This window comes from Dermacentor silvarum, unplaced genomic scaffold, assembly GCF_013339745.2.
Source record: "Dermacentor silvarum isolate Dsil-2018 unplaced genomic scaffold, BIME_Dsil_1.4 Seq628, whole genome shotgun sequence".
Classification (NCBI taxonomy): Eukaryota; Metazoa; Arthropoda; class Arachnida; order Ixodida; family Ixodidae; genus Dermacentor; species Dermacentor silvarum.
Window position 1 is genome coordinate 28,708 of NW_023606543.1, and position 11,294 is coordinate 40,001.

At 56.1% G+C, this 11,294-nt stretch overlaps 1 protein-coding gene across 1 annotated transcript; it reads left to right on the forward strand.

The window, feature by feature from the left end:
• The first annotated feature begins 3,750 nt into the window (after window positions 1-3,750).
• Window positions 3,751-7,575, forward strand: LOC119435327 (uncharacterized). The gene has a single exon (XM_037702226.1). The coding sequence runs from the start codon at window positions 3,751-3,753 to the stop codon at window positions 7,573-7,575; it is 3,825 nt and encodes a 1,274-aa protein (XP_037558154.1).
• The last annotated feature ends 3,719 nt before the right edge of the window (window positions 7,576-11,294 follow it).

Here is an 11,294-nt window from a genome sequence, read left to right on the forward strand (position 1 = left end):
TAGCCCCTGCTGCAGGAAGAGGAGCGACAGGGGCCATGCTCCAGCCTCCGCAAGGGTAGCGGCAATCTGGGAGCTCCGGGGGACGCCCAGGCAGAGTCGGATGGCCGCCCGGTGCTGCAGCTCCAACTTTTCGAGGCGGCTTGGCGGCAGCGCCACCAGCGGGAGGGCGTACCGCAGGCGTGATGTGGCCGCCGCCTCGTAGAGCCGCAGGGCCCACTTGACCGAGCAGCCCTCTCCACGGGCAAGGAGCTGCGACACGGCCTAGCGAACCCTGATGGTCTGGGTCTGCATGGCCCCGACTGCTGGTAACCAGGTTAGCCGGTGGTCGATGCGCAGCCCAAGGTACGACACAGTCGTACTCCATGGGATGCGCACGCCTTCCAGCTGCAGCCGGTGAGCTGAGCGCCGTGCCGCTGCTCTCGGGTGGACAAGGGGGGCCACCGTCTTCCCCGTCGAAACCGAGAGTCCGATGCTTCCCAGGTAGGCGGCTGTGGTGTCCAGGGCTCTCTGGAGGGCCAGGCGCACGTGGCGGCTTGACTGCGGCGGTCCCCGCACCCACAGTGCGATGTCATCCGCGTAGATGGAGCACTCCACCTTGTAATGAGGGTCGGTCGGCAGTGCAGCAGGCAACCGGGCCAGGGCGAGGTTGAAGAGAAATGGGCTCACCACTGACCCTTGTGGTACGCCTGCTGCCACCGGACGGGGAGTGGTCCTTGCATGGCCCACGCGGACCCTGATGGTGCGGTCGTTCAGGAACGATGACAGGAACCGCCGCAGGTTGCCGCCTATGCCCAGGAGGTCCAGAGCCTGCTGGACGACCGCATGTGGGAGGCCATCGAACGCCCCCTTGACGTCGATGAGGAGGAGCATGGCGAGGTCTCCGCTGGCCCTGGCGTCCTCCAGGATGGAGACGACGTCTGCAATGGAGTCCGCAGTGCACCTTCGGCGCTGGAAGCCTGTCTGCTGGTCCGCGAGGAACCCGCAGGCGCGGGCCACCCATTCTAGCCGTGCCAGAGCGATGGCCTCCATCACCTTGCAGGCAGCGGAGGTGAGGGAGACCGGTCGGTAGGAGGACAGCTCGTTGGCCGGCTCATTGCTCTTCAGAATGGGGGCCACGATGGCTGTGCGCCAGGCCTCCGGCACTTGTCCTGGCCACCAGATGTTGTTGTAGCAGTCGAGCAGGCGTCGTTGCTCACTGGTGGCCAGGTTGCGGAGCATCTGGAGTGTCACTACGTCTGCTCCTGGTGCACTGCGACGCTTGCCCCTCCTCAGGGCCGTCTGCAGCTCGTGGAGAGTCAGTGGGTCCTGGCAGATGGCCGCGATCTGGCTGGTCGCCCACTCCGGATGCAGCTCCAGCAGGCAGGTAGGCGGGTTGGCAGGGGGAAGTCCGACCGGCAGGGTGGCAGCAGCGAGGGCGGCCGGGGGGGGGCGAAGTGGTCCGCTAGCAACTCCGCCAGGGCCGCCTCGCTGATGCCCAGCGAGATAGCCACCGCGAGGACGGGGTAGCGGTTGACCTTCCTGCTGGTCAGGGACTTTAGGAGGCGCCAGGCCAGGGGGCCCTTGGAGCGGTCCTCGATGGTGGCGCAAAGGCTCCCCCAGCTCTGGCTCCTTCTGCGCCTGGCCTGTCGTCTGCAGCGGGCATCCGCTCTCTGGTATTCTGTCCAGTGCTCTGCATTGCCCGTCCGGATTGCTCGGCGCTCCACGGTCGCCTGGACGCACGGAGGTTGAGCAGGAGCAGATGCGGGGCGCCCGCCATGAGGATGCTGCAGTGCGGGAACGTGAGGCCGACGCGAGGCGGCAACGCCGACAAGACCCTGCAGTTCGGGAGCACGAAGCGGACGCGCATCGCGCCCGCCGTGAAGATGCCGCAGTGCGGGAACGTGAAGCCGACGCGACGCGACAACGTCGGCAAAACCAGCAGTTCTTGAACACGAAGCTCACGCGCATCGTGCCCGCCGTGAGGATGCCGCAGTGCGGGAACGCGAGGCCGACGAGAGGCGGCAACGCCGACAAGACCCAGCGGTTCTTGAACACGAAGCTCACGCGCATCGTGCCCGCCGTGAGGATGCCGCAGTGCGGGAACGTGAAGCCGACGCGACGCGACAACGCCGGCAAAACCAGCAGTTCTTGAACACGAAGCTCACGCGCATCGTGCCCGCCGTGAGGATGCCGCAGTGCGGGAACGCGAGGCCGACGAGAGGCGGCAACGCCGACAAGACCCAGCGTTCTGAACCCGGCAAAGCAGTATTGAACGAAGCTCACGCGCATCGTGCCCGCCGTGAGGATGCCGCAGTGCGGGAACGCGAGGCCGACGAGAGGCGGCAACGCCGACAAGACCCAGCGGTTCTTGAACACGAAGCTCACGCGCATCGTGCCCGCCGTGAGGATGCCGCAGTGCGGGAACGTGAGGCCGACGCCAGGCGGCAACGCCGACAAGACCCTTCAGTTATGGAACACGAAGCGGACGCGCATCGCGCCCGCCGTGAGGAGGCCGCAGTGCGGGAACGCGAAGCCGACTCGAACCGACAACGCCGGCAAGACCCTGCAGTACGGCAGCAGGAAGCGGCCTCGCATCGCGCCCGCCGTGACGATGCAGCGGTGAGAGAACAAGAAGCCGACACTAGGCGACAGCGGCGCTTGCCACAAGTGACCACCTCCTGCCCACAGACACATTTGGCGGCGGCTACCGCGCATTTCGAAAGACAGTTCTTCAATAACCCATTCGGATATGCGTGTGATGTTTGCGATCGGCTTTGGTTTAAAGCTGACCTCTCGCCTGTCCGCGTTCATCACGTGCCCCTGCTCGCTGCCGAGTTTCCAGACGAAGACGTGCATTCCTTTGTGTTGTGCTCAACATGCCTCGGCGCACTGCAAAGGAGTACCATACCGGCCCTCTCTCAAAGTAACGGTTATGTTTACCCGGTCATTCCCGCTGGGCTACCTCCACTGAACTTGGTGAGTGAGCGTTTGATTGCACCTCGTCTACCATTCATGCAAATTCGTCGCCTCATGAACGGCGGAGGCCAGTATGGCATTGTGGGGCCCGTCGTTAACGTTCCTGTAGAAGTGGATACCATGGTTAAATCGTTGCCGCGAAACATTCACGAAGACCATGCTATCAATGTCCACATTAAACGCAGGATTCTCAACAAGACATCATACCTCTCTGGCGTGGTGAAGAAATCTCAATTGAAACCTTGGCTTGACGTCTTGTGTCGGAGTACGTTGTACAGGTACTTTGGTATTACTCTTGACGCCTTCTCTTTAGACGCTCTTCCAGACGACGATGCATTTCAACTGCTCGAAGATTCCGTCGAAACTATGCCCCAGTGTCCCGACGTGCACAATCCAGTTGATGCATGCGTGGCGCTTAACGCATTCGAACAGTCCGTGGTGTGGGACGAAGAGCGCTACCTGGCCATAGCTCCTGGTGAACACAGACAACCACTGAGCATACTGTAGGATGAAAGAGCAGAAGAGTTGTGCTTCCCTCAGATATACCTTGGGGAGCCCCGGCGCGTAAAGGCAGAAGCTCATCCCACGCCCTTTACATATGCCACCAGTGAGATACGTCGCAAAGACCGTCGTGGTGTTTCGCCTCACCACATCCTGTTCATGGCAATGAAAGTGCTCCGATTTAGAGTCAGTCGCGGCCTGGCCGTCACATTTCGCGTCAACGACGACACCGACAAAATTACACGCCAAACGCTTGAAGACGAACACTTCATACAGGATACAATTGACCAAGACATGCCCTTTATGAAGGGCGTTCCCAACACGGTCCACTACTGGCAGCAGCGAAAGAAATATGTCTTCGCTATGATACGCCAGCTTGGCAAGCCGACTGCGTTCCTCACCCTGTCAGCCTCAGAGATGCATTGGCCGCGATTACTCACTCTGCTTGAGCGGTTGCGCCAGCAAGATCCTACCTTAGAAGTGCACGTGTCGGAAATGACATCCATATACCGTGCTCAGCTCGTGAACAGTGACCCCGTGGTGTGCGCCATTTACTTTAACAAGCTCGTGTGCGTCATTCTAAATGTCCTGTGTAGCCGCAGTCACTCGCCTTTCAAACCTTACCGCGTCGTGGACTACTTCAAGCGCATTGAATTCCAGCACCAGGGTAGTCCGCACGCTCACATCTTACTTTGGTTGGACAACGCACCGTGCGAAACCGTCTCCTCCGACATGCCAGAAACGATCCGCCTCGCAACGCACGATACCTCTGTGTTGTGTGATACCTCCCTCGATACCTCTGTGTTGATGCGCCTGCGCACTCAAGTGCACCAACACATGCACACCTGCTACAAGCGCGGAAACTCTCGTTGCCGTTTTGGCGCTCCTTTCTGGCCCACTGACAACACCATGGTGCTACTTCCCTATCCGCCCACACAAGACGATGCCGAAGCCACGCGGCGCGTCGCACTCAAGGAACGCTTCTTGCAGATACACGCCGCTCTTGAAAGCACGCACTACGACAGCATCGGCCAATTCCTCGAGCACCATGCAGTCACTACCGAGGAAGAATACGTCTCCGTGCTCCGCGCTGGCGTGACGGGCCCGACCTTGTTTATACAACGAACAGTGCAGCAAAAGTGGATCAACGTATTCAATCCGTGGGTCGCCTCCATGCTCGACTCAAACATGGACCTTCAGATCATCCTTGACGCCTACTCGTGTGCTGCTTATGTCGTGGAATACGTAAATAAGTCAAATTGCGGGGTTTCAAACCTGCACAAAGCCGTGTCGGACATTTTGGCAGACACTCCAAACATACCTTATGGCCAGGCTCTTCGGTTACTCGGCTTTAAGATGCTCAAGGCTGTTGAGATGAGTGCTCAGGAAGCTGCGTGGACACTCCTCCGACAGGAGATGTCCGAGTCCAGTAGACGGATCACCTACATTGTCACATGCCTACCGGAAGAGCGCACGCGCGTTCGCAAAACGCGCGCGCAGATGGAAGCAGCCGGTCTCGACGCCGCGTCAGCGGATGTATGGAAATTTGGGGTGTTGCGCAGATATGAAGACCGCCCAGACAATTTGCAAGACGTGTGCTTGGCAGACTTTGTGGCGCATTACAACGTGCACACCTACCAAAAGCGCCGCGACCCAGCCGTCATTCGTTACCGCTGCTACTCAATCGACGAATCACTCAACTACATGCGGGAAGCAGTCACACTGTTCCTTCCTTTCCGCCGGGAAGTGGACATTTTGGATGGCAATGCTTTTGAGCACATGTACTCTGAGAACGTGGACGCCTTGCTGCTCAAAAGATCTGAGTACGACAGTAAGTTCGACATTCACCAGCTGCGCCACATATGCCTCCAAATGTGCACCGACGACGCCCATAGTAGCGAACTACACACTGTCACTGACCCACACCACGTTCCTTTGGTCGACCAAAACGACGACGAAGATTTGCTCGGACCACCTGATGCTAACTCCGTAGCACCAAAAGGTCGCTGCGCCGCCGTCTGCACGCGTCAGGATGTCATGACCGGGGACGCCTACAGGGAAATGATGCGTCTCGCCAACAAGGAACAGTTCGAAGTCGTTCGCGAGGTGATCCACCGCCTAACCACACCGACTTCTGACCCACTCAGAATCTTCTTGACTGGTGTTGCCGGTTGCGGCAAGACCTTCGTTCTACGCCTAATTATGGATGCCTACAACCGCTACACTAACACCGCCTCCACTTGCACGCACAACGCGTACGTCGCGTGCGCCACAACAGGCAAGGCAGCGGTTGCCATCGGTGGGCTCACTGTACACGCCGCCTTCAAGCTCAGTATGCGTGCCGACGGGGGCTTGCGCGACGGAGACCTCAACTCCTTCCGTACAGCGTTCGCAAACGTCAAGTGCGTCATTGTGGACGAATGCAGCATGATGAGCAGTGATACTCCCGCACGTGTCGACGACCGCCTGCGACAGATCACTGGCAACTACAACGACCCTTTCGGCGGTTTGGACTTCATAATGTGCGGTGACTTGCGCCAGCTGCCCCCTGCCCGCGCCAGCGAGGTGTACAAGCGCAGCAAAACACGCAACATCATCTTCAACACCCACGTAACTTGGCATCACCTCTCCTACTTCCCGCTTGTGCAAGTCGTCCGGCAGAGCGACGCCACATTCTCCGCCGCACTCTCAAAGAGAGGCGATGGTCGTGCACTCGAAAAGGAAGAAATCGACATGTTTCAGGCCCGCTTCGTTTCCAAACAGGACGCAAACTCCCGCTGTCCTCACGCAGTCCGGCTATTCTACTCCAACAAGGATGCCGAGGCGTACAACACGCACGACGCCGTCCAAGACGTTCACGATATTCACGAGGCTAATGCAGACGACTCCATCATCGGCTACCGCACCGATGCTGAGTGTGAGAGCGCAAAGCGTCGGCTACACTCGCTTACCACTGCTGAGGTTGGTAACCTCCCGCGAAAACTCGTGCTATGCTTAGGAAAGCCCTACATGCTTACACTAAACATTGACGTGTCCGACGGCTTGGTTAATGGGGCGGTGGGTCACCTCAACCACGTGCAGTTTGACGAAATGGGCCTCCCAAAACGTGTGTGGCTCCACTTTCACTGCCGAGCAACTGGCAACATTGCTCGACTGAAGGCCAACCCGATTCGCCAAGTTGCTGGTTCTGTCGTACCTGTCGATTCCGTCCCGATAGAGCTGCGCACCGCCACTGTGACTTTGGACAGAAGAACGGATGTGTCCTGCCGTCGCAAGCAGTTCCCCTTGATGCAAGCGAGCGCTGTCACGATACATAAGTCGCAGGGCGGAACGTACAGCGAGGTGGTGTACGATTACCACAAGCGCCATCCCCAAAAGCTAGTTTACGTTGCGTTGAGTCGAGCCACCACTCTGCACGGACTCTCCTTAACCAACGCAGAGGATGACTTCACCTTCTACCACTGCAGAGAAAACCCGGATCGGGCCTTGTCGGACGAATTTCGTCGCTTACAAAACCATAAGCTGAACACGATCGCCGCCAAGTGCTTTGCCGTCCTCCACTCACCGCATAGCTTAGCGCTATGCAACATCAACGTGCGCTCCTTGCCTGCACACGCCTTCGATGTGTCGCACGACCACGTCGTTCGCGAGGTACCAGTATTATGCTTGTCGGAATCGTGGACGGACACTGCCGTCGAATTGCCCGGTTACAAGTGCGTTACCCTCGCAAAGCGACACGAGCGCCGAACTGCTGGAGTCGCCGTGTACGAGCACTTCGGAGGAACCACGCTTTCACCGCGAAACGTTCCGTACCAACTCAACACGCTGCCACAGATGAGCTGTGGCGATGCGTGTGCCATTCAAACATCACAGGGCTTCATCGTCGCAGCTTGCTACCTATCACCAGGAACCTCGCGGTCCGACGTCACCGACTTCTTTCTCCGTAACTTCCGTGCGGTGTGCCTTGAGAATGCGCCGGTCATCATCACTGGAGACTTCAACGTCAATGTGCTTCGCCGTGAAAACGAGTGGCTTCTCGCGTTTCTTGATGCCGAACTTGGACTTCGCCTCTTGTCGGACGTCACACAGCCGACTATACGCGCAACAACACCTGTTTAGATCTTGTGTTCGGAAAGGGCATCGCATCCCGAGTGCACTGCGTGACATTTCCGACCTACTTTAGCGATCACAAGCTGGTTCTCGTGGTCGTCGAGTGAACTGTGTGCAATTTGTATTTCCTGTGTGTTTACAAACACACGTAAGACTATACTTCGTGCTATTTAATTACGCGCATCATTAAATACCCCTACTTACTTGTTCTCATGTGTTCATTGCATTCCTGTAATTCTAAGCACATTCGCCCCATCACGTATGTGCCCCCCGTGCCCACTGTCACACGCTGTGTGATCTGCTGTGCGCGCGATGACGGCCACACCAGTCCGGCAACGAGCCGACACTGCTGCTCGCCTTCTACCTTTATGTGCGCACTGCGCTATCTTCCCCCGCGCCCTATAGTCGAGCCTATCTCACAAGCTCATTGTCCGACGCGCGCGACAGATGCACTGCTGCCCGGATCGGCAGCGCAGCGCGTACAGGTGTGTATGTACGCACCCTTCGCGCCTGCACGCGCTGCCCACGGGAGACGCTTCTCATCAACGCCACCGTTTCACACGCGCCTTGTCGTGGTCATCGAGTCTCTCTTCATGTCGTCTACCGATGCCGCAGCACACCTGCTTACTTATAAGGTCATGTTTACTACAATTCATATTGCTACCAAAGCCGCTCACCTTACTTCGTATGACATTGCTTTGTTGCTATCGCATTCATTGCTTCGCCCTTAGGGCGAAACTGTGACATTTTTTTTCTACTTTGCTGCTGGCTCAAATTTTTGGCAGGAGCATAATCTTGAACACGGTGTCATGTTAAAAATGTTTTACACTTGGTTACATGAATATTAGCTCTGTTTTTGGCTGGTTAAGCTCGCCACCACCAGATGGCTGGACCGCGCATGCCGATCGGCCGCTCACGTACGTCTACGAAGCTCCTTCATCACAGCGGTATGGAGGGGCTTTAGTTTACGCCTCTGGCTATCCGTCGAAACAGCCAGCTCCCCTGTGGTTACCGGAATACTGGACACGCTCGGCGCTGCGACAGAACGCTCGCAACGCACGCTGCTTGACCGCTCTCGCTGGGGATCGACGGCCGGGCGGCTAGCGGAGAGGTTGGCGAGCATGGAGGTTTGGCGAGCCTTCGCGCGCTGGCTCCAAGACAACCGGAAATAGACGATAACGTACGTCAGAACATGACGTAAAGCGAGCGCAGGCGGAGCTTAGCCCCGATCACTCGGCGAGAGAGTTGAGGAGGAAATGCATGGCTAGGAAGGAGGGTAACTTGTCATCGTCCGTAGCTCTCTTAATATGAGACGCTTCACTTAAATTGTGACGCGAATGTTTTACTGCACCCTACGCACCCTACTGCACCCTACGCGTCTACAAAATTTGTCCGAACCATTTCAGGGACCCTTTAAAGATCCCAGGTGGTCAAAATTAATCTGGAGTCACCAGCTACGGTATGCTTCACAATTTTGGCACGTATAACCCTTGGATATATTTTTGAAGTTTTCTGTTTTCTCAATTAACGTGATTAAATGCCTACGTCTTGTATGCATGCTGACTTCAATCTAGCGTCATTTTTACGTTTGCATCATGTTTTTTTTCTTCGTGAAACACGTATAGACGCTACGACTGGCCATACAGCGCAACGACACAAGTGTGGCTAATCTAAAGGTGCAGCTTACAGGATGGTAAAACGACACACCAAAGGAATGGCAGTGTATGTGCATGTTTTGGAAGTGCAGGCTGTCTGGCCAGGACGGGCGTTAGTTATCTAACAATCTATGAAGCAGAGCAAAGCACCGAAATGTATATTTTATACATATGCCTGGATAAGGATCGGCACAGATATCTTCTAGATGTTTTTACGAAACGTTTTCTATCCGTCTTAGCAAGATGTTAACTTAAAACAGCCTAGGAAGACGCCTTCTAGGCGTCTTTCGTAGGGCGTCCACAAGACGTACCTAAAAAGACGTTTTGTAGGCATCTTGAATAGTTGTAGACGTTCTAGACCATTTTGGCTGGTCCAAGACGGCTACAAAACGTCTTGTGTTCAGTGGGTATTGCAGCCTGAAATACGCGGCGAGATTTGCACACCATCTACCATTTATAACGCACCTGCAGAACATAATCAAACATTTTGACTATGTTTTTGCCAACTTTTCGCTCACGACAAATTTGGTCTGTCTATTTTTTGTGCTGTAGTTCGAGCTCATTTGGCAATTTTTTGTTGGGACCATCTAGCAACCCTGCTTAATACTAGGGCGGATTTAGTTTTTTTATATTGCAACACTACCTGAGGACCCTGCAGAACAAATGAAGATAATGTGTCCCTTTATTAAAGGTGGCACACACCCGCTCCATCCAGTCCTCGAAAACTTTAGCCCAAGAAGCCGCCGATATTAAAGCTATCAAGAATGGCCCCAATTATGGAAACGATATTCACTGTATTGAGCAAATTGGTGGAGAGTATCGAAGAAAAATGTAATAATTTTGAGGCACATGGCGTAGTACTGTCTACTATGAAGAGCACTGTCGGGGCCCTTAAAGAAGAAAACGCAACTTTACGGGCTCGCTTTCAATGAGCTTAAAGATAGATTTCGGCGTAACAACCTAATCATTCGCAACATTCCAGATGCTAAAGAAACTGGAAACAAACTGAGAACAAGGTTATATCCGCCTTGAAAACCGTACTTCCATCTTTTACAGCGAAGAACTAACTCTTCGATGGTCTCGTCCGGAAATTGAAAAAAACTCTCATTGGCCGTATGCTGTATGTGCGAGTGAAAGCGCGCGAGGGCGAGGGACGCGCGCTTTCACTGGCGCGCTTTCACTGGGAGCGAACGCATGGCGGAGAGCAAATGCGACTTCCCAGTGGAATGGGGAGCGTACGGCGAGGAGGGCATCGGGGCACCTTAGACTGTGCGTGCCCGCTCTCCCACTGCGGCGCATGCGTGCAGCCCTGCTGGCTTCTGCCACTTGCGCCGCCGAATCTCTCTGGGCTCTCGCCCGCCTGTGTCGACAACGGCGTTTAGCCGTTACGTAGCCAGCGTTTTGAAAGCGGTTGTGCGCGGTCACACAAACAACTCGCACAACTGTTGTCGACGGCGGCTGCGTTTTGCCCGCGTTCGCACCGAACGCGCGCGGCGTTGGTGATGTGTTTATGAAGAACGTGCCAACCTTTGCCGTACACCCTATGGTGGTGTACCGTAGCGACCATAAGGCCCTGGTCCCTGTGGTCAGTAAATAAATGAGAACCACCGGATCAGATATATTAGATGCGAAGCATCTTATGGTCGGTCCACACCCCTACTGCGCATGCGCATCCTCCTCCCCCTCCCCTCCTCTCCTTGTCTCATCTCCTCTTCTCCCTCCTCCCCTCCTCTCCTCTCCTCTCGGCATTCCTCCTCTCCGACGCTCCTCTCCTCTCCGGATTGCGCAATGAATGGCAACACCTGCGGCTCCTAGCGCGATAATGCGAAGCAGCTTAGGTTAGAGGCGCGACGGTAGGCGCCCCAGAGGCACCGGCAACAGTCACCAACGCCGCGCGCGTTCGGTGCGAACGCGGGCAAAACGCCGACGGCGTCGACAACAGTTCTGCTCGTTGCTGGTGCGGCTGCATGTCCAAGTTTATACAGCTGATAAAGCTACCTTGAGTCGACCCCATGGCTGCTTCGCCTACTACTCAGGGTCGGTGGCTTCTACGGGAAGATGGTGTAATTTTTG